This window comes from Manacus vitellinus, unplaced genomic scaffold (assembly GCF_001715985.3).
Source record: "Manacus vitellinus isolate BGI_N305 unplaced genomic scaffold, ASM171598v3 scaffold_6_pilon, whole genome shotgun sequence".
NCBI lineage: Eukaryota > Metazoa > Chordata > Aves > Passeriformes > Pipridae > Manacus > Manacus vitellinus.
The window spans coordinates 34,007,479-34,032,042 of NW_021940750.1; the positions used below are offsets into that span (position 1 = coordinate 34,007,479).

At 39.6% G+C, this 24,564-nt stretch overlaps 1 protein-coding gene across 1 annotated transcript in view; it reads left to right on the forward strand.

Moving 5' to 3' along the window:
- Positions 1 to 24,564, forward strand: part of KIF26A (kinesin family member 26A) — a 66,480-nt gene that overhangs the window by 20,325 nt on the left and 21,591 nt on the right. Inside the window, exon 3 of the mRNA XM_018083031.2 lies at positions 15,807 to 15,990. Within this exon, the coding sequence (XP_017938520.2) occupies positions 15,807 to 15,990 (184 nt within the window). The remainder of the gene's footprint in view (positions 1 to 15,806; positions 15,991 to 24,564) is intronic.

Genomic DNA, 24,564 nt, shown 5'->3' on the forward strand with positions numbered 1-24,564 from the left:
AAATGTCTTTTTCACATTAAAGCTAGAGTTCCTATTTGGTGAAATAACAGCCTGACACTCTTGCTTGTGAACTGTTTTTTTTTTTTTGGTTGGTTGCTTAGTTTTGCTCCGGGTTGTTCCTTGAGAGTCAGAGTTTTGTGTTTCAAAGATCACAAACTCAAAAAATGGTACAGAAAGTTCATTTCCTCACCTGGAAAATAAAAACTAAGAGCTGAAGTAAAACTTTTACCTGGTGATAAGACGGTACCTATGATTAAAATGAGTATGTTTAAGGTATTCTTTGCAGTGAATGCATTGATTTTGTTAAGCATATGTGCAGCCCAAATCTACATATTCATCCAAAACTCTTTCTCATTTGAATGTCATATTTAATTTCTTGAAGCTTAATTATCTTCTGCTTAAAAAAAAGTATTTTATTCATTACCAAGGAATGCAGAGAAGTGCTAAGTATTCAAAATCAAAGCCAAATATTAAAGACAGCAGACAGAAGCGTATTAAGAAATTAAATCAGTTTTAAGCTTTTTTCCTCACTGTGATCTGTCACAGAAGGAGGAAAGCTTTGATTAACATCTGACTGTGTCACGCAAGCAAATTGCCAGACATTACTCAGTGGTTGTGTTACCGAGGGACCAGAGGTTTTAGCAGAAAATGGAGCTTCTCAGTAGGTCACTGACAGAATAAGAAAGCTCAGGTAAAAAGCACAGCTCATGTTCATGGATGGCTGTGAAGAGACTCCCAGTTCACCCTTACGATTCAAGAGGAGAAGTTTATTCTTACATTCTTCAGATTTAAGAAGAATGCATCTGGCCTTTGTCCCTTGGTGTAATATGAACTGTGCCTTGCCTAGTGCCCCATGCTTTATACCTCTTTTCAGGTGTCCTTTTTTTTTTTTTTTGTATAAGGAACCTGAACAAACTTTATATTATTAAGTGAAAATATGTGAGATAATTGTAGGGCCCTTCTGTGGGTTATGCTTGCAACTAAGTAAATATTGGCATATTTTGTTATAAAACTGTAACAAGCTCTTGGGCTTTTTTGTCACCTGGACACCTAGGAAGGAGAGGAAATGGTGTTTCCAAGAACAGGCAGGAGAAGGGCAGTGATGAGGAGAAGAGGCATGCACTTGGGAAGAGGTTAATGGGCTATCTGACAAAAAAGAAAATACCACTCCCTTGGGAGGTGAATCAAGACCCCCAGTAAATCGAAGCTGTCACCATTAACACACCATTTCTGCCTGTTGGTGGCTGGTGACAGTGGTGGCAGCAGTGCCTGTGTTGCTGTTGGGGTGAGACCATGGGGAGCTGCCCCCAGTGCACAAGCTGGAAGGAAGGTTTGAGCAGTGACAGGGCAGCTAGGATGAATCAAAGCTGTTTAGAAGAAAATGGATATCAAAGCAAGCAGTGTTGAGCAGAAGACAAACTGTATTAAGTCCGTCTTCTAAAATTGTCATCTTCTTTGATGTCGAGTTGTTGATCTTTTCAAACTGTCTTAGTCACAGGTTGCACTTGCTGCTGTGGCACTGCTGCCTTTGAAGCAGGGAAATGTTTCTGTAGTTGTAGCTTCTTTCCCTTGTATCTGCTTTCTTTTGTTTGACAAATTACTCTTCCAAACATATAACACTCACTATGCACTCACTGCTTTTCAGTTTTCTAAATTATTTCCAGTGTTGCTGGGCTTTGCTAGATTAAAAACATTTAAGTTAATAAATCTGGAGACTTACGGTGGTGAATCACACCCATTATCTTTCCACTCTCCTCTTCCTGCATGTTTGGGAAAGCTGTGTCAATTTAGACATGATATAAAACATTGCACATGATATACTTTTGCAAGCGGCTTTTCTTAACAGAATATACAATCTCCAAGTAGTGTAATTGAACATCTGAAGAGTTAAAATAAGCATAGTTGTCTTTTTCTAGAGTCAGGATATTCCATCATATTTTAATGCCTGTGAGTTTGGATTAAAGAATCTAATTATTCACTAATGAGCAGTAATGGTACATATAAACTAAGGGTCACTATCCTATTACAGGCACCTGATGGTTCACTGATAAGCATTTGGTCATTAGATTGACCATAAAATATAGTCAATAATTGAGGTTACTCATAGAGCAGACACCTTATCAGCTTTAGGCATGGTGGGACAGCTTGTCAGTACTCTGTGTCCTGATTGTGCTGTGACTGAGCATATGATTAGGGTATTGAAGCAGTCTGTATCTAATGAAACTGCAGGAAAGGCATAGCAATATTAGCACAACCACTAAATGACTAATGTGTTTTTGTTCCAAGCCTTAGACACTTCAATTAGTTCCAATAAACTCTGATCTAGTGTAGCGGTAGGCAGAGAATTCAGATATTTTGTGTACAAGCTTTCATTACACTAGTCAGAATTTGTAACATTTAGGGGACAGATGAAATCTGTGGGGCTTTGAATGAAAAATGGTGGAAGTAATAAAGGCTGCCATTACTGTTTTTACTTCCTTTTTTTTCCAGGTTTTTTTTTGCATTTTTTAGATTTAGAATATTGAGACAATGCCTAATGCCTGATTTAAAAGATGAAGCTGATAGCAGTGAACTAGATGTCTACATTTTGCTTTAAGGTCCGTTCATGCAGTTCATGTAGACTTGTGCATATAATCTAAACTTAGAATGTGTTCCTTAGCATTTTCTACCATATGGAACATTAGTCAAATAGTCTTGTCTTGAAAGCTTTTGTAGAGATATTGATTTTGCTGTGCTTCAAACTGGTGCTGAGAAAATAACCTCAGAACCCATTCTTTTATGATTTTTTTTTCCATGAGGATGCCTTAATTTTCATAAATTATTTAATATGGTGAAGGGTGCAAAATGCCTTTTGTCTTTCTGAACTGCTGTTCAGGCTTCTGTAATACGACCTTGGAAAGTAACCATAGAAACATGTTAAAAGCATCAACTGAAAATCGGTAGTTCAGTTTGACAGTGATGCAAATTCTGTGAAAGCAGATTATGATGTATTAGGAACACTTGAGGCATATATTACTGCTAACCTGTTAAACCTGATTATTCCATGACTACCAGTGCTTTCAGAATTTAATGCAGGGGGGAAAAAGAGAAGGAAAAAAACCCATACTTTTTTTTAAGTTGCCGTGTTTAAGATGTTTCTAAGTAAATCACCTCAGCCTGTCATTCTCTGTCCTGTTAAAAGCAAGAATTATATTTTTGCTAAGCTCATAATGTAGTTCCCTGTATTTAATAGCTGTAAACTTTTGCCCAGTACCCTGCTGGGATGCACTGGTATCCTGCCTTTGTGCAGAGCTGGCACAAATTAAGTCTCTTTGACAGATAAAGTGGATAACTGGGTTATGAATAAGCAGTAGTTCACCAAAAGGTGAGGAAAATGTTTAATTCATTGGATCCTGAGTTAGAGATTTTTGTGCTGACCTGTAGTAGTTAAGCTGGTCTGTGAGGCTGAAACAGAAGTGCTTACTATAGTAGCAGGTAACCATAGTAAATTCTTGATAAATCATGGGTCAAGAGAAGCAGCCTAGTCACTTGTTAAAGCTTCTTCAGTAAGCATAACCCATGCCTAAGGAATCCTGCGTTGAGGGGATGTGGGAAAATTTTCTTTGAACTGGTTAGCGGGGAAAGCAGGGTACCAGCTCTTCCCAATTAAGGCTGCTTTGCTGGCAGATTTATCCCAAACCCATGCGTGGTTTGTCTCTAATTTACAGTGTCATAGCAGTATCATGGGAGTTGCAGGGCTCCTCAGGGACATTGTGGCTTGCTGGCATTAATGCAGCCCAACAGCCCCTCTATGCACCATCCCTTCTTTGTTAAATGCCTGGAATGCCCCAGTTTCTCTTGCGACCATTTGGTCGCTGGTCAGGAAGGGTGGCTGAGAAATTTGTGGCTTTGGGGAGAACTATGGATGTGGAGATGAAGTGGAGCATCCAGCTGTTTCAAGGGTCAGCCAGATACATAATTATTCTTTCCCCCTTAATGACCTCCCTACTCTGGACTTAGAAAGCTGGAGCAGCCCGATCCCTGCAGTGTCCTCCCCACTGCATGGGGCTGGAGAGAGGGATGCCCTCCTGCCCCCTTTCTCCTCTCTGCATGGAGCTGGGAAGAGCAAGAAAGCCCTCATGCAGATGTGCAAATGGAGAGGGAGCGGGTGTCACCAAAGGGCTTGCCTTGTCTTGCTGGTGCCATGCCGTGGCTGCTGGAATGTGGTTGCTAGAGAGCAAACATGACTCGCACGTAGCACAGCACTATGTGGGGACAGGGGACAGGGCAGGGTGTGAGGCATTGTGCAGTATCTTGTATCATCTCAGGGCAGCTTAAGCTTTCCTAGTTGCTGTGGCAGCATAATACCGCCTGTAATTAAGGACAAACAAAGAGTGCATGCTTTAGGTATATCCCGTTTCACGTTAGCCTGTAAGGAGGATAAATTAGGAGATAAGCCTGAATTTAGTAGTCTTTGTCCTTGGGAACACAAATTACTCTCAGGACAGCATGTTTAGCAGCAGAACATCGTTACTGCTAATACAGCATTGTACATTTACACAGTGTGTTATCAGCTTAGGGTGAGCCAGGCCCCCTGCTATGGAGAGCTCATCGATGATGACTGAGAGATTGACTGGGCAAACAGAGATGAGGCAGAGAGCCGTAGTTCAGCAAAGGGAGGAGGCAAAGAAATTGGAGTAGCTGAGAGGAGAGGGAAGGCAGAGTTTGGATGTCAGCACTGCTGAGTTAGAACACTACTGAAAGCGTGAAAAATGTCCCAAAGTCTAACAGATTTGTGATCGGGATATGCCTATTGATTTTGAGGGGACAGACACTGAGTGATCAGCCAAGGTGGAGAGCACATGGTGACGATTTGAGAGAGCCTCAGAGGGAACTGGGTGGTGACCAGATGAACCAGCACTGGGTATCTGTGAGTCATTGCCTTGGAAGATGAAGCTCCCCATATAGAGTATTAAGGATCATGGTGTATGAACCAAGGAGAGATGATGCAAGGCATCAATGTCAGGGACATGTTGGAAGGAGAAGCCTCACTTGAATAGCATAGGTTGTAGGACTTGTGGCTGAACAGGTTGGGCAGGAGATGGCAGAGTGAAAAAAGGAGGGAACCTGCTGCCAAACAGATTGGCAGGAAATATGAAAAGGAGGAAACAGTGAAAGATGGGAAAAATGGATCTAATAATGTGGGAACCTCATGATTAGGTCAGGATTTTGGAGAGGATGTTCTAGGTCTTCCAAGTTCATAGCAAAAGCAGAATTGGGGCACAACAAAGCACTTGCAGTGTTTCCTTCTGACAGAATACCTTAAAGATCTTTAGCATGTGAAGCTACCCCTAAGGAGGACTGATTTTGGTCAGCTCTGAGTGCCTTGATGGATGATAATACAAGAGGTTCTGGAGTACCAGAGGCAGCCCCTCCAGGAGATGTGTTGACTTTTTGAGCTACTGTAGGTGGTTCAGTACAGATGGCGGTTGCAGTGGTTGGGTCTTGGATTAGCTCTGTATTCTGACAAGTCCTTGATGCCCATGAGGAAGAGCAAAGAAGAATAATTTAAAACAGATGTGTCCACAAGTATGCCAGAAGGGAGACTTCAGAGCTACCCAAGTTTGAATTTATTTGTGCGGGTAAATGGTGGTCAGTGGATTTTAAACTAGGGAAAAGTCTGAAGTATTTGACTGGAGTCATGCAGATATTTCTTCTTACTTTGTCCTCTCTTGGATCTTCTGCTTGCCTGGACTTAATATTTTCTCCCTTAATTTTAGGATTTTTTTTTATATGATCCTTTCTATATTTTCTCCTTCCTCCCTAGCTGAACACACTCGGTCATTCTGTTTTCCTGACTGTATGGAATCTCGCTGTTGTCTGGCTACCGGAGTCTCTCTTTCCGTTTGGCTTTTTCCCTTCTTTCTGCCCTTCCTAGCTTGTCAAGAGGAGTACTTCTCCTGCCTCCTCCTCACCCCAGCCTTCCCAGTCTGCCTGCTTTTTTGGTTCCTGGACTCCTGAACACCAGCGCTTGCTCTGACTCCGTTATTTGGGGCTCCTCAGCTTGGCAGCAGTGGCAGCTGCACTGGTGGTTTTGCTGCAGTGGGAATGGAGCATTCCATAGGTAAAATGATAATGGTTACTTTCCTGTGGGGATGTACTTTGACAGTTTGCACCTGTTTTGTAACTTTGTTAGTGACTTTCAGACTCTTCCAGTAACATATTTAACTATTTTAGTATGTTGTTAAGACAGACAGACTTAGCAGGTGAAATAGTTAAACCAGACTAATAGTTAATTGAGTATTTAGTTATCATGGCTAACTTGCAGTCAATCTAACACTAAGTTTATGATGTGCACGATGTGGTTTGCAGGGCAGATGGACTTTGAAGTGACACTTTCTCTATTCTGAGCAACATTGCTTTGCTTTCTTGTGCTTGTGGCAAAATAAGACATCCCACATTATCATTTATAACAAAAATGAAATGTCAAGCCAAAATAATGCACTAGCACTATAGCTGCAGTGCTTGATCAACTGCAGGATTACTCTGAAGATACTTTTAAATTCTCTATGAAATATCATTGCATTTTGGCTTTCTAAAATTTCCTTCATCTTTCCTGCTGGAGGATGGAAGATGTTTCTTTTGGCAGGACATTTCAAACAGCTTAGCCAGTACCTTGCTTAACATCAGTATAGTGCTGCTCTTGGGGTTGCTTTCTGCTTTGTTGGGCTTTTTGTGTCCACAGTGGTGGAGCTCACTTACTAAGAAGCACTGCCCTATAGAGTTTTTACTGGGAGGAAATGACTCAGTGGAAGTTAATCAGCATAAAATGAATCTAATCTAAATGTTATTACTGAAGCTTGTTGGAGTTCAGGGCAAGCTTCAGAATATCTTTTGATACGGTGTCTCAGCAGGTCTTCAGGAGTCGCTAATTTCTACTGAAATTTGAAATTATCATCTTTGAGTCAGAAATAGTCAAATCTCTCCATCCTCAGTGAAGGAAGAACATGCATCTCAAATTTTCCTGTTAAGTGCTATTTTAAATGGTGCTGTAATTTCAGCCCATTATACCTCTGAGAAATATCGCTTCAGAACTGATGTCAGTTAAATAAATCATAGAAACCCTGGGTTTAGAAGCCCATGTGCCCCTCTTCTGTTTAAAAATAGTCATTGTGTGTGCACGTGACTCCTGTACTTGGGTGATTTCCTCTGCATCATTTAGTGCTGTCGGTGACCATTTAACTCACTAACAGTACGAATAAGTAAATGCCCCCCTGGGAAGTTATTTGCTTGGCAGTATAGGTGTCAAGACTTTGACTAAGCATCTGAAATAAAACCCAGCTGAAGTGGGAATGGATCCTCTGTGGATTTTTCTAGATGTGCAATAAAATATGGAACTGAGGGAGCTGAAATTGATGGGAAAGGTTTGCCTGTGGGCATGGCGTGTGGGGGCAAAGGAAGGTAACCTGAAAATGTAACTCACCCCACAGCTTTTAAGGTAAAGGAGACATTACAGTCACAGATGCTCACTTGTATTCAGACTGGTATATGCAATCAGGAATGTGAAAATAGTGAATTTTCCCCCCTTTTAGTCCTCCTCTTTCCTGTCAGATACTTGTCTGAATGTAGTGCTTCAGACGAACCCTTGTTAGTGATGTCATGTATTTTTTCTCTCGTCTTTTCCACTTACAAGTGCATCTATGTCTTTCCTGGAGCAGCCTGAATGAGTAGAATGCTTTTACTTTTCATAGCAGATTGTTTTTGATGAATAACATGGAGTGTAATATCTTTTGTAACAAAAAAAAAATTATTGGCTTCTTTCTGTGCACTGGGAGCTGATACTACAGAGCAAAATTTTAAGTGATCTGTTTAAGTGATTACTTTAATAATGAAAGGCTAGTTAACACCATTGCTTAAATTTCATTACTTTGTAGCTTTAAAAATGTCTTTATTACTTTTTCTTGACAGAATACAAATGAGGCTAGAATTCTGTTTTGCTCAACCTGACTGTTTCATGAGTCTGTGTCTTGCTGGCAAATAAGTCCAACCTTTTTTGCCTAAGGAGTGTGCTTAGATTGATGTGATTCTGCCTGCTTTAGCTCAGTTAGGTCATGAAACAGAGCTGGGAAATACTGCTGGTGTTCAGGTAGCTGTATTTTCACTACATAGCTATGCAGTGTGTAGCCTGGGAACTGACATATTTCTATATTAGGTGTTGACAGTCTTGCTTACTTAAAGATTAACCTACACAGGTTTTCAGCAGTTTGTCATATGGTACAATTGTAAACAGTGAGTGTGGAAGTGCAGCAATATGTTCGTCTGCTGTTGCTTTGTTTAACATCATTAGTGAACAGAGCTGGAAATGGTATGTGGCAGGCTGCGGTGACTAGCTGTTATTCTGCTGAGTGTATGTGTATATATATAAAAGTCAATTCCTGAATGCTGGTCCTGGCTGCTGAAGCAATGTTCTTTGGCCAGAAAAGCATCTTAAATCTACAATCTGAAGAGAATACGGAGCTGACGTCACCCATGACAATTCTGTAGCAGCAACCTTGGAAGCTGCTGCTTTGGGAGAGCAGAAAAAGTGGCTGGAGTGTAACTATCAGTGCTTGTGAGGATCTGCCCTTTGGTGTTTCTCAAACCTGGGGAAAAATTACGGAGAAGCATAGTGAAAACTCCTCCTTGAATTCCTCTATGAATATTACTTGAGTGCTTGAAGATGGGCTTGATTGGTTGCTTCTGCTAAATTAATAATGTGGAGGGATCACTCTTGGTTCTGTATGGCATGAAGAAGCTCTTCTAATTTCAGGGTACCCAGCTGGTTTGTTTTAACTCGTCATCTTCTAGAGGTGTCTTTGAGATTATCCCAAAGTGGCTTTGTCTGACTTTTCTCTACGGTGCCTACATTTAGGTGACACTTGATTATTTCTCACTGATGTGTGAAGCCCTGATTCCATACTTTATGAAGCTGTGAATACAGTAGGGGGAGAACAACAAGGATAGTCATAAATCAAGGAAACCTGACCTGTGAGGAAAGGTTGGAAGGATTATAACTTTAGAAAAGACTGGGGTATGGTAGTGGCTTTCATACAGGTAACAGCTTCTGCAGGAGAAGGAAATAAGCTTCTCTGCATGTCTGCTGGTGAGGTGGGGGGAAGATAAAGAATAAGAGACATGAGATGTGAATTTTCTAAGAGTAAGACTAGTTAAAAACTGGAATTGATTGCCTTGGGAGGCTGTGGACTTGCTTTCACTGGAGGTTTCTAAGAATAAGTTGAAGAAATATATATTGGATTGTATTAGGTAAAGTTCATCCTACCCTTTAGCATTGGGAAAGTGTAGATAACTCTTAAAATCTCTTCTGCACTCATCTTCTTCCAGCTGCGAGAAGATGCTTTTCCTAATAAATAGCTGATTTTTATTTCTGCCTCGTGGATTTTAACAAGAGATAGTAAGAGAAAAGTAAGAGGTCAAAGTGAAATCCAAGCCCAGATTGCAAGCTTATGCTATGTGCAAGAGGCAAAGCATGAACTTAGTCTCGTATTGGGGATACTTTCTTTTATAATGCTGGCGTGGTAACATCCCCACAATATTAAATGTGGTTTGACATTTTGGAATGTTTCAGAATAATGGGTTTCTATTGAAACTTTATTACCATCACCCATTATAAAAGTGCCATTGTTTGAGGCTGTGCATTGTGATCCAGATGAAATGATTATTTATTGAGGAAGTTGAACCACGGAAATAAGGAACATTAATTGTTTGTTCTTCCTGGCAGTGCTTCTCAGCAACATTGCTGGGACAGCTAAGCAAACAAAGGTTTGGTGCTGTACTTGTGTAGTGGTACTAAGTGGGGAAAGCCTTTATATCCTCCTGGAGCTATATATGCATCCCAGGAACCTCTAAGCTTGTTCTAGGGGGAAGAAGAGACCACAACCTCAAAGTTTTATGTGTGTTTTAGAAGTGGTTTCTTGAGCAAAATTTACTGTAGAAATACAGATGATGCCTATCCTTTCCAAACCTTCACATCAGACTTAGACATTCCCAGTTTTCTCTTTAAAAATGTCTTTTTCTAAATCATATTTTATTTTCCACGTTGCATGCTGTTAGTGGAAACTGATTTTTAATTTTCCTTGGGGTTTTGGGTAGCAACTTCACTTTTTCATTGTGCTACCTTTTTTAGTTTTAGAACCACAAATCAAACAGTAATAGGGATAAGAAAAATAATAATGCCAACCCAAGTGTATTCTGTGAGTTGTGGAAGGCTTGGGACAGAGTGCTGGAGAGTGTATTGTAGGACATCCGTCTATTTATTATCTATATTGATGAGTAATTAAGGAAACAATAACTGGAACTGCAGATATGATGATAGGCTGTGACTTTCCCACTGCTTCCTTTAGGGCTGGTTTGCAGTGGGAAAAGCTTGGGATATTGGTTATGGGAGGTGATTGATGCATTGTTGGAGCTGGGAAAGTTCAGGAAAGCTTTGCTTTAGAGTAGACTGATTCTCAGTGTAAACCTGCAACTACAATCTTGAAAACTTTGCAGAGGGTTTAGAATCAGGATAAAAGTCACTTCCATGATGTCTGTCAAGGTCAAACCAAAAGTCTTGAGTAAGCATTCTCTTGAGTAAACTCTGAATGTCAGGCTATTTAAGGCCTGGACTGTACACTTTGGCCTTGACTCTTTCAGTGAAGCCCTTAAGCATTCTCACAATATGAATAATGATTGTGATCTCTGAAAGATAAGGCTGGCTAATAACACTAAAACTGTTAATATGTAATGAGTCATACTGAAATGAACGTGCAGAAGTTTTATTTTATTTTTCTTGTCTGTGGATGTTAGTACTGGGAAGCAGGACTCCCAGTTCTCTTTCTGACTTGTGGCAGTTTGTCCATAAACCCACGGTGTCAATTAAGTCCTCTGCATTTATCTCAGTTGACCCATTTCTAGTATGCATCCCAGAACATATTTCACATCCCTCTTCCTTCTGAAGCTTAATAAATTCCACAAAGTGTTAAGCAAAAATTTTGTAATTTTGCATAGTTATAAAAGTTTCAAATTTAGTTTTCTTTTTTTTTTTGTGGAGAAATTATACCCAGAAGGAATGCTTAAGGGATTTAAACTGTGCTGTTTACTTTCACAGCTATAATGTGCAGAACGTGTGCAGTGAGTGTAAGCTAGAAGCAGCTTGCTGTACATCAGACTATCTGAAGTGTCATGCTAACTACATAGGCAGAATTTAAAATAAAAAATAGTATGGTTCTTTCAATGAGCAGGCTTTGTAGAGGCTGTTGTTGCACAGTCTTGTTCCCTAGATGCTAAGCATTATGTAATTGATCTGGCCATAGTTTTCCTCACTGGTCTCATCCATGCATGGCAGAAAACCTAGTAATCTGTAAATTGTGTGGGGTAAGGAGACTGTCCCTTGTCATTTGATATTTGAGTGCCCCTGCGTGGGCCATATTTTATTTTTATTTTCTACTGCGACACGTAGCTATGAGGAAAGAACTCTCCAGAGTGTCTTAAAAGACATCTTCTATTAAAGAGGGAAAGAGTTAAACAAAATGCAGACAGTAGATCTCACAGCTGGAGGTAAAAGTAATATACATGGATGTGTCTCATGCTTTAATTGGAAGAGAAGCTTAGGAGTATGGAGCTTAGTTTCCATTGCAAGAATGTTTTGTAGAAGAGTGCTTGTGAAGGCTGAATGGGGAAAGCAAAGCTGGGTGGGAAGTGTATAACTGTGACAAAGCTGTGACAAAATGCTTGGCAAATGCCTGGAGAAACAAATGGCTGTAATGCTTAAGTTTTGCACAGTATTCCCTACAGGTCATAATTTTTCCTGTGAGGAAACAGAAGTTGATGTTGAAGAAGGTCAGACAACCCACTGTAGTGCTGAAGACGTCTGTGAGGGCTTCCTGCGCAAGATTAAATTTGAGAAAAAGAAGCAAATCAGGCAATAGGCATGGCACCCAATTAGGCTCCTACAGAAAGTGATCTGGTACGAGCCCAAATTCTGTCTTTCTGGTGCTAGGCAAAAAAGGCCCAGTTTAGGAGAGCCTTGCCTGCCCTGTCTCCATGGAACAAATTTCTCCTGAGAAAAGGAATGCTGGAGAAAAGACACAACTGGAAACTTAGGTATAGATTCGGTAATGGGTTGTTGGATAAGGACTGCAGAAAATCCAGCACTCTGGAGTGTTTCAGCATTGGTTTCATGTAAATACATCCTCTCATGAATTTTTCTGAAGGCAGGAGGTTTGTGAAGTTGGATTTTGTTTTAATTTATTTGGGCCCCTGTCCAGACCAGCTTGGCCTATTTTTTGGCCTAATGAGTACTTGACTGGGATGCCACCGAGTATGTTGTTGGTTCTGCAAGAAGTTCATAAGGATTGATGAGTCCTTATGCTGTGCTCTTTGCCTGGGCAAGTCCAGGAGCCCAAGCCAAGCATATGAGGGCTGCTGCCCAATTGGCTTTTTGTTAAAGAACTGACTGTGCTTTTTATGGGGGCTGAGGATGACAATTGCTTGAATTCATATTCAGAGTGCATGGCTTGATAGTGATGTTTTATCTAAATCAGCCTATTCTTTCCATTAGATCCTTAACCTTTCCCAAAACAACAAATAAAACCAAACCCCGCAAGCTGTTTGATGCTGCTGGTACAAGATATCTGTGATGTTCCAGCTCCAGAAACAACCTTGTTTTAATATCAGGCAAAGTCATTCTTGCATTCAGACACAAAGAGGTCATGATTAAGCTTTGTGCTCTGTTACCTGACAAGAGATGATTTTTAAGTGTGAACCACATACATCATTATTAGAGCTATTGGCCTGTTGCCCATCAAAGCACTGATTATTTTCTACAACAGCTACTCCAGTTCCTCTCCTTTTAGTTTCCTGTTATCTCACATGGACATCGGCAGTCCCTTTGCCAAATTTCTTCGTAAAACTGTGGCACTCCAGACTCATAGGAAGAGGATTTATCAGCACTACAGCAGTTAATTGCTTTAGCTAACAAATGGCATTGTCCTTTGAACAGTGGAGATGCAGAAAGGTGGCGCATATTGTCAAAAGCAAACCACTTTGGAAGTTGTTCTATCTTGGTGTGGAAGTTAAGAGAACTAGTAGTGGATTCACTATCTTAGATCTGCTTATCAAAATGTCCCAGAAATATGCTACTGAGGTATTTTGAGAGATTCTGTACTTCTAAGAAGTGGAATTTCTCTTGATTTATTAATATGCTTTGCTTAGCTAGGCCTGTTTGGGAGCAGTTACTCCTTGAGTATTAGTGCTTAGTTGGCTGCGTGAATACACAATTCCTCAGTAAATTTGTCCTTTGTATCTCATTCTCTTTAATGTATGTTTCCCAGAGGAGCTCCTTTAGCCAGATCTGTTGCAGGAGTAATTATTTCATCAGGATTTAATGTATAGCTTGATTGCGCTTTGAAGACATTCTCTTGAGGAGTTTTTATAATTTCAACAAGGGATCATAGCATGTAAACAAGAAAATAAACATTATCTTTCATATTAATCAACAAGATGATTAAATAATAATCACAATTGTTAATTGGTACTTGGAGATAGAGGCTAATGACTGTCTTGAGTTCCACAATGGCAGTACCAACAGGTAGAGACTCTTTCCTGCACAGTAAAGCTGTATATAATTTAGGAGGCATTACAGTTTTAATGTGCAGCTGCAACCACTGTGAAGTTGTGCAACTGTGTGCCTGGTGTCCTATTTCAGGCATATGTTTTCATACTGAATGAAGTATTAGCAAGGGGATTTGAGATTTAGGCAGTTAAATCAGTTCTCATTGCCACCAACCCGCCGAGGTTCTGTATAAACCCATGCTTGTGGTATTTTGCTTCGCTGTGGGATCCAGTTCCTGCTGGTTTCAGGATGCAGTTGGAGTCAAAAGCTGCTTCTTTCCTCAGAGGCAAAAGTCTGACTTGCTCCTCAATAGACAGTGGCTTCAGGCTCCCTCTGAGTTTGGAACTAGAGCCTCATTTTTTCATCATACGAATCTTTGTCTTTTTCTAAATGCTGCAGTGTTTATAGAGGGAAAAGGGAGCACGTAGGGGGTCCGCAACTCTGGAAGTTGAAGTAAAAAGGTTCATAACACACAAGTTTGGGAATATAGAACATAGGACTGGGAATTTTGGAGATCTGTATTGAAAGTCCTGCCCTTAGTGCTGACTAGCTGTCTAATGTTGACTCAAATGTGGCATTTTGCTCCTCAGATACAACCAGTTCTTTGTATTGTTACTCATTTGAAGCCAGTAACACTGCTAGAAGAAACTGTGCGGCCCTTCTGCTCTTAGTGTTTGGTTTTGCTTCTAACCTACCATAAATATAAGAAAAAGGAGTTTCTATCTCTGATCAGCTTACTAAACTGACAGCCTGAGACTGACTGACAACAAGATTCAGGGCAAGGTTAGAATTCTAGATTTACCCTTAATTTGTTATGACAGCAAAGCACTGACTTAGTTTCTCCATGTCTGTTGCTTATAATACTTCACAGATGCTAGTGCCAGTTTGATCTCACTGAAAAGTACTTGGAGATCTTAGGCTGAAAGACATGATGAAAATATAAAGTAGTCATTGTATAAAGATACTTTTGGTCATCACATATTTATAAACTAATATGTTCAAAGTGACAAGCTGTTTTGTTGCAAGCATGGACCAGAATAGGGATTTGTCCCCAGAAGACCTACTGGCATCAGTAGCATGGCCTCAAGTTGTCCACAGGTGCTGGCAGTGGAACACTTTGCAATTTTGCAAATTTTGAACATTTTACAATTGTTCAAAGTAATGTTAAAAAATAACATGTTGGATGCTTTTACGATACTTATTTGTGAGTGGACTACTATCTACTGACAGCCTCAGGGTCAGATAACACATGTGTTATTTGGGTAGTAAAGCTCTCCTTGACTTCGAGAGAGCTGAGATTTCACCCCCACTGCCACCTCCAGATACCCAGCATGTGCTTGCTAACACATATTTTTATTCTACTTAAATCTGCAGGGTGATTTTTTTTTTCCATGTGGGTTTTGATGTAGACTTGAGTTTCTGTTGTTGTTTCTTGCCGTATTGTTCAGTGTTGCTGATGGGAAATAACAGAAAAAAACTGATTATATTCCTATTTTTATTCACAGGGAAGAATGTAACAATTTTAATTGTATGTTCTAATTTTTCCTCCTTCATCTTTTATGTTTTGATTTTCTACATTTCAAAAGCAGCATCATTATCATTCAGCACATTAAAGCATGTCTTTTTAATAGCTTTCCATTTTAATGTGAAAGAATGGAATTGGGGAGGAAAAACCAATCTGTCTTGAAGGAAATTTTCTGTTATCTAAGGATTTTCTGTGCAGCCAACAGGAGAGGATCTTGAGCTTGGCTGACTTGGAGTGTTATTCTCTGCCTTGAGTAACTTGTAGAGTACAAAGAACTACTTTCATAATGTTATCACCAACAAAGTCCATCTGGTTCTGCCAGTGACAAGGGGATTATTTCAGCTTTTTATTATGTCAGTGAGATGTTAGCCTTTTAGGATTCAGATGTTAGCTGTTGGGGGAAAGAAGGGAAAGTTAGATAATAATTGAAACTCTGTTGGTGGAGAAGTTAACTGAATATTTTGCCAGTAATTTTCCTACCCATATTTCCTTCTATTGGCATCCTGATGGTTTATCCTTATGAAATCAGATTAGAATGCAATGACTTGATATATTAAGCAGGCAGTGATGACAATGAGCATCTGTTTGTCTGGTCCAGATTCCCATTAACACCTAGTAACATTGTCCTTTCTTGCTATTACTTTTATACAGAGCAGCACAGAAGCTTAACCTGTCTTCGAAGAGAAAGAAATACCATCCGCCCCTGCCACACACACACGACTTCTCTATTTATGCTACTAACTTTAGTGGCATCCTGCAGCTCTGTCCTCCCCCAGCACCACCATGCCTTCTGAGAGCTGTGTCCAAAATCAAGGACAACCCTGGCATTGGAAAGGTAACTTTGGATTTCAATTTTTTAAAGCAGCTTTCTAGACAAATTTTAATGGGGCTGGAAGCTTTCAGCCTAGAACAGAGCTGGGTTGGCTCAAGGAAAGGGTCTTGGGATAGAGAGATAGCCATGTCCTTTTGAATGTTCCTGTTATCTCCTGTTGACTTTGTGAAGAGTTGACAGGCTCAGGGCAGATTCAGTGCTGGAGTGCAGGCCAGTTAACATCACTGATAACAGTATTGGCAAAGGTTGTTTTGCCCTTCCTTCTGTTAAAGTAAGAGACGAAATTTCCTTTGATGTCATTGGTCCTAAAACAATGCACATACAGGCTTTGCCCGTGGAAGAAATAGTCTCTGCATTGCCAGCAAGGCTCAGCCACTGGTGCTGGTGCTGTCTGTCAGCTGAGATGAAGGAGATACATTGAGGGGGCTTTGTTTCCCTCTGCTTTGCATGTCATTGTAAAGCAAGAGTAGGAAAATGGAGTAGCAGGAGAGAAATATACGTTTCGCCAGCTTAGGAAATGCGGCACCTTTTGAAATGGAAAAAATCATGCTAATTTTATCTAAAATTAATTAAAATAGAAGCCAATTACTTAGAGCTTTATTCATACTTATAACTGTTTAATCACCCACACAGCAGTCTGAACACTTATTTACATAGGCTACAAGAGATTAGTGTTTGAAGATAGAATTGAAGTATGTAATGTGCACAGGAGAACTAAAATATGCACCTAGAGTAACTATACAAATCAGCATTAACAGAAAGAGATTGTCAGCCTAAATACCTACAGCTGACACTTGCTCACAGTGAATATTCTGTATTTCCTAACTCAGTGAATTTGTGCTAAATGGAAAACAAAGCAATAGTTTTGGCTGTTTTAAGCAGGTGGAAACTCACAGACCAAAATGTGGTTTCTTCTGTTTTTCCAGTGTCTTAGAAAAGAGGAGGAAGTATTAAATGGTGAAATACAGAAAACCTGACACAGTAATTTAGAGGTTCCCAGGTGGATGAGGTTTTGCTAAGGAATACCCTTTCTATGTGTGTGTTTTTAACAGAGCCCATTTGTTGTGCCTGCCTTTTTTCTGTGAGACTTAGTACTTGTCCTTGGCACAATAACAGGGAGCATGGCATTTCTGAGGCACGTTCCCTTAGGAAGACTTTTAAGTGTGATTATATATCCTTGTGCCTACGGCTCAATAAAACTATCTTTGCACCTCATAGCACTTGTGTGCCTCCAGCTATGTCTAGCCAAGAAACTTCAGCCTTTGTACTATGCTTTGAGGGTGGCTGGTGGAGCTTCCCGGCAAGACCTGTACTTTATGGAAAGCTCTGGTTTATCTGGTGTCTTGAACAAGATTCAAAAGTCTAATATAGATCAAGGGCATTATCCCAGATAGCAGGAGATTATATGCCTTGAGTCATGTGCTCTACCTACTTTCTTCATTAGTGAGTAGAGCAGAGAGCTTTCCCAGGGAAGAGCTCTACCAAAATGCTAAGGAGTATGGTAGGACCTTGAGCAAATCAGCTGTGGAAGTTTCTCTTTCAGCACAGGACATATATCTGTAGTATGCTGGAAATGTGGGTGGCATTCCTCCCCTGCCTGGCATGTTACAACAAGAATTTCCAGAGTTTATGGGTCAGTGAGTTACTATTGACCCTCAAACTGTCTGTTGTTTAGCTCTTAGCTGAAAACATTAAAAACATAGAATCATAGCATATCCTGAGTTGGACAGGACCTACAAGGATCACTGAGTATTGAAGATGCTGTTTGTTTGGGCCCAGGATTTCAGCTGAGTCCTTCTCACCACATACTTGTTAACCAAAATTTGGAAGAACCCTGTGCTGTGCTGGAGAGGATAGAAACACTCTGCTAATTGAATCAGCCCTTTAGTTCTTACAGTTAAAACCTAGACCATGCAAATGGTGATGTGGTGTGCTAGTTCCTATTTTTAATGGTTCTCAAAAAACAAAGTAACTAGGCATCTTCTCTGATCCAGTTTGATATGCAATACCTATTAAATGTCTCTCTTAACCCATTCCTCTTTTGCAACATCACAAATATCAGTGTTGGCCCATAAAAAAAACCCTCCAGCAATACAGCTTTTTGTAAAAATTGAGTCAGCACAAATGAAATCTCATGTGTCCAAATTCTTAGAACTTGTGGTCAAAGGAAGTGTCACTTCCTTATGGGTGTACTTTAGTAGTAAAAACTCATAGTTTTTTACCTTTTCTGAGCAATGCCAAACAGCTTTTGATAGCATTTAGCTCACTATGCATTAGCACTCTCCATTATTTCCTCTTCATCAACTTCTGCTGATCAAGATTTACTCAGCTGGTATCTCATGATGAGGGTGATGGGAATAAAGTAATCACTTTTATTCCTCACTGCTATAAGTATCATAGCAATTGAGAGAACAATCAGTAAACACTGGCAGTTGTGCTGTGATCCTCTGTTAACTTCAGTCTCTCTTCTAACAGCTTTTTATTTTACACTCCTCCTGCTTATCATTTTCCTAAGGTTTTTTTTGCAGCCTGTCCAGTGATGAGTATAAAATACACACAGGGGACAGAATCAGTGATGAATTATGGAGTCACTTTTTCCTACCACAGCATCTGTGGCTCATGCTGTCCTTGGTTTATGTGATCATTTCCATGTCAGCAGTGTCCCTCACCCAGCTATTACAGCTGGTGGGGCAGCTTTTTCCTCCTCACCTCCAAGGAGAGGAAGTTGTGCAAGAATGATAAATAGAAGTAACAAACTGGAAACCTATGAAGTGTCCAAGATGCTTCAGTGAGAGCAATGTGCCAAACTGAAGAGATGAATGATATGCCAACTGTACCAAAATACCATTTATTGTAAGTGATTAAGGCCTGAATACTACAGCAACTAATTATTATCTGTACCGACACATTCTTAGTAGTCTCATTTCTTTTGTAAATCTGCTGGAAACTTAGAGTAAAGTGCACATTGAAACATTTACAATGGCAAATATGAATGGCTTTCTGTATGGTCCCTGCAGTGGTAATTCTAAATATTTTGTCACCCCAGGGATACTCAAGGTTGTATTTTAGCTGGTATTCAATATGCTATAAGAGACACAGGAACATAATGTGGAAACTGTGAGGGCCAAAAGTAGAACAAGGTGTCCAGAGGGAATCTAGAAGTATAGTTTCACAAGGCTGACTTTGAGACCAGGTATCCAGGCAAAGTGGTTGAAACAATAATAAAGATAAAAATTAGCAGGCAGGGATTAATGCCGTATAGGAGGGATCAGTTGTTGAAGCTTTTACAGATGGAGCACATACATTAGCATTTTGTGGAAGAGTCAATGAACATTAGAATAGGGTTGGTCTGATTTATAGAGTGTATTTGGATTATGTAAAAGCTTTTTGACAAGTGCCTTGACCTAAGTTTCTTAAAAAACTCTAATTTGTCATGTATTCTCTAGTGGCTTAATAACTGGTAGGAAATGAGGGTAGATTTCACACTGAAGGAAAGTTAGCAGTGTTGTCATATGGAAATCCATCCTGTTTGGTGTTGTCTCTATTACATAGTCTGGGTGAGGTGGTGAAGCTGTGTATTCACAGCAGCCAAAGCTAAAACTGACTGTGAAGATTTGGAAAATGATGTCATGACGCTGAAGTTACTGGGTGAGTAAGGAGGCAGATGGACTTTCATATTGATTAATACAGGGTAATGTATGCAAGAAAAGTAGCTCTGACTATGCATGCACAAACAGTAAGCAGTGAGGAAATCAGACATGACTAGAAGCCATTTTAACAGCCAATGTGGAAGCTACAGCATTAGTTTGTTATCAACCTGAACTTCTAAAGAAATGCTTTACTGACTGTTCAGAAGGCAAAAAGATAAAGCATTGTTAGTTTTAGGGGGTCTCTAACAATATGTGATATAAATACATGTTCCTCCTCAGGATCATAATGTATAAATAACAGCCACTCATTGATGTTTTTTTCCTGTACTCGCCTTCTTCCTTGAAGTGAGATCTTTAAAGAAGTTTGAGAGGATGGTAACAAGAAATATAAAGATGTCCCCTCCTCTATCATGTATTTATCTCCAAATTACCTTCTCAGAGGAGAGGCACTCCTGTGACTGAGTGAGAGAAGGACTGAGTCCTCAGACTCCAGCATGCAGAAGCAGCAGTGGAGTGTATTTCACTGCTGGCATAGACCTTGACCCCAGTCAACCTAAACCTTTGGAGAAAAGACCTCACCAAAAAAATTAAGATCTGTACTTAGAATTTTGTCTTCCTTATCCTTACTTGATAAGCACTTTCAAAGCTGTCCTACTGTGACTATTGGCTTATCATACAAAAAACTCCCTTTGGCAAAAGCACTGACTCAATAGCGAGCTGAAGGTGTTAAGCCTTTTTCATTGGCTTCAAAGTTAAACACAGAAATAAGAGTTATTCTGAATTGGGTGATGGGACAGTTGAATCTAAGGAACTGTTTGAAGGCAGCATCTGGATTATTTTGCGTTCTTCTGTGGTGTCTATAGTTGGACAGGTCCTGCCACTGATTGTGGGACCTTTTCTTGAACTTTTGAGCCCAAAAGGCATTTGGGGAAAGGAAGAGGCTTGAATTCTTGCTTTATATAAGCTGCATGACTACAGCAAAGGTAGTTACTGTGCATTGTGAGAACCGCTGGACGAGACAGGATGTGGAGAGATTTCGATGGCCAGTTCTTGCACTTGAACTCAGTTATTGATTATTTTAGCCCAACATCTAAATTTATTCCTAATCTCACATCATCATCTCCATGTGTATCATACAGTTCTGCTACAGTGAAATTGCTATATGGCTTTTATGGTTGAATGCATTTGTTATTAGAGACCTACTTCAGCAGAGAGCCTGTGTGTGTCTTTTACAATTTGAATTTATAATTTCTCACTGTTTCAAGTACTCTTCTGGAAGGTGGAAAATAAATATCTTATTAATTTCTTTTACATTTCAGAAATACTAATTTTTCCCATTATAATAATTTCAGGAGAAGTATGTGGACTTGTCCCATGATATAAATCTTTAATTAAGCCTTTCATTAATTTTCTTTACTAATACTGCAAAATGTTATACACTCTCACAGGTGCTTATAGGGATTGTCAACGTTCAACAATACCAAGCAGGGAAAAGTTAAAAAGAAAAAAAATTAGAATGGTAGGTCTGTCTGCAACCTGTGTTTCATGTAATCAACAATGTTCAAACTCTTGCACAAAGGAAAATCCCACTACCAATGCAAACTGGATGCTGAAAGGAATTTTGCTCACTACTGATAAATGTTACATAGTAAAATTCATACCTTTCTCTTGAATGTGCCAAAAGCATCAGAGTCCAAATCATTTAGCTGAATCCTACTTAAAAGGCAATGATCCAGTGCAGTATGATTCTTGTAACTGAATCATTTTTGTGGTCTCTCTGGGTGTTATTAAATTTAATGTCAGAATAGTAGGAAAGACGTCTGAAAGCCATTTAATATTGTCACTGAAAAGAAGTTAGATTATGCTCAATTTCTGACATTAATGTGCTACTTAAGATAATTTATCATATTGTGGTATTAAGAAAGGCATCCTTTTTACAATGGCTGCTGCGTAGCATTCTAATGTGCTATTTTTCTTTAGCATGGTAGGAAACCTTTTTCATGCAAAATGTTTTTTTTCTGGGATTCTATTCAGCTCATTCTTTATAATACTGCATCACTTACAACAGCAACTTTAAGTGCTTGTCGCTTTCAAGGATTCTGTCAATTTTTTTGTGTTAGAATGACAGAATCCTCCTGTGTAAGATAATTGAAGTGGAGCATTTACAGAGGACCTGAATTGTCAGACATGTTTCTTGGACAGGTATACATATACTGCTCTCCATTTATGAGTTTTAGGCATTTACTTTCATTTATGCTTTACCAAGTGATAGCTAAGGTACTGCTAATATGATTTACTAATCATGCAGGATTTTCTTAAGTGTGCTGTCCCATTCACTGGTTCTCACGATGGTTTGATGACAGATAACAAATAGGTACTTAATTTTGTCATCTTTATTGCTCCTTGTTTCCTAATGACTAAAGCGTTATTTCTGATATAAGTCATGTATCATACGAAGTACTTGTCTATTGATGTATGTAGCACTGTATCATCCCAAGTGTGTGTATCCCTGCCAAAACACCTTGAACTGCTTAAACAAAAATGTGGAAAAGTTAGATAAAAATACATAAATTCTTCTACTTTCACCTTCTGCTGTTTTCACCTTGAAAAAATGAAATAGTTTTCTTCATGTTTTCTGGGAGTGGAGAATCAATTCTTCTTTAACAGAGTACAATATAGAAGTGATTTTTTTTTCTTTTTTTTTAGGTTCTCCCAGGGGAGCTAGCTGGTCTATGCTAGCATGGCAATTTTGCATATAAATTTGCCATCCATTGGTAGTGGCAGTATATGAAAAGCTTGTAAGAACTACCCGCAGTAAACCAATTTAGCAAGGGTTATATATCTGTCAGTTACAATTAAATCCATGAAAAATATTGGCTCTGAACTAGGACTTTTGTAATTTGATTTACACTGTAGTTGAAAAATAAGTGATTTCATTGGAAAACGGTCTTTATTCAACTGAATGTGAATTCTTTGTAATTTCTCACTGAGAAATCTTAATTCAGAGTGGTGGGTGTCTAAACATAGTTATTTAATTAACCTGCTGCTATATGCCATTTTGTGAACATTGGGCAAAATTAACCTCCTGGCTGCACGTTGCCTGTCAAAGATGTGTGTTTCCAGGGAATATTTAGTGTCTGTTCAAATTTGATATAATGACATTTATTGCTAAAGATCAAATTGGTTGTTCATTTAGGAATTATGATACTGCTCTTATGCAGAATATGACCAGCATTTCTAAAATGGATTCCAGTATAGTGCCATCACCTTCCCAAAATACAGACAGATTAAGTCACTTTATTTTAGTAAAAAGGCTTGAGCCCATATATTTTAAAATTTTACATGCTTTTTAATCCATTCCTTTTACTTTTTCCTTCTCCTTCTGTCTAATTTGAAACTTGACAACTACATAAGCATCAAATGCTAACAAAACATCACTACAAAAACATAAACACTGCACATCCATTGATTTCAGAGGAGGTACCATATGTTACAGTTATGCCTGTGCTAACATACTTGACTGGGTCAGGATCTTAATTTCCTCACCATTCAAAATGCCATGGAGTCTAGTCATTACCTAGTGAATTAGTGGAGTCTTTTCCATCTACATGTCTGCCCCTCTTTAAACTGTGTAGAGTATTTGGCAGCCTCCACTTAGAGATGAGTGAACAACTTTGATCTCTCTCTCTCTCTCTCTCTCTCTCTGTATATATATAAATTTTTAATTGTCTAAAACATGTAGTAGAGGTCCATGATTAGTCTTAAGAACAGAATTCAAATCATATGGTTCTTTAAGTGTGAGATGGTCTTTCCCCTTTCTCTGGTCTCTGAGTTTATAGCCTTTCCATCTCTCTTGGTTATGGGGTAGTAATCTGTGAGAACCTGACTGTCAATCTCCTGGCTGTTTCTGTCTAAAATTGTGTAGAATTGTGTAGATCATTCTCTCTGTTATCACTGGCTCTCTTTTCTCTACCAATTCAGCCTTGGATGTGATTTCTTCTGGGACAACACATGCCTCACTGGTCTTAGGGGAGTTTTGTGTTCATTGACATGTGACTTTGTGATAGCTCCATTCAATTCAGCATATCCAAAATACATGGGCTTTATTAGATAAAATTGCTAGCTTGCCTCTGACCATCAGTCTCACGTTCATGTCTTGCTGTCAGAGTTGCTTTGAATTTTGGATTTCACATTTTTTTGGTCTGTCTCTTACTTTTTCCAGACCTGCCTTCTGGCAGTGACATAAGCTTGATGTTCTGCACTGTCTTGATGAGTCCAGAAGTCAACTCATTATTTTGGTTGCTGTGACTCCCTCATTCCATTCTCCTCAACTCCAGCTCGTTCAGTATGTTCGGGGGAGGATCTGGAATTCACGAGTCCACACAAAAGGGTCCCACGGGACTGGCACAGTGGAGAAGGTCACAGCATGGGAACAGTGACTGCCATGTGGTGATGGGGCAGGAGGTCTCTCCTTGTGACCCTTAGGTGTGAAATGGGGCAGCCAGTAGCAGTGGAGGAGGAGAGCTGCAAGAGGAGGAAGGGCTGGTACCAGCCAGCATGTACAGCCTTCAGTTTCTGAGTTATTTCAGTATTTAGGTGAAAATTGTTAAATATGCATCTAGATTTTACTTTAATAAGGGTCAAAGATCTCAAGGCCTAGAGTTTTGGCTCAGGACTCCAACAGTTTACTGAAATTTGAGTAGATCTGTGGTTTTCTAGTGATCTCATCAGATGTTTCTAAAACTTTCTGGGGTTTAGTCCAAGAATTATCCACATTGCCCTTGTCATCCACACATGGGCCTTTACTTCCCCCCCCTTTTCTTTTCAGAAATGTGCCCTTTTGCCAGTTTTTCTCCCTTAAAATTCCTTATGTTTGCATAAACCGTGGTATGATTTTTTTTTGTATACTTCAGCATCCATCCATTAG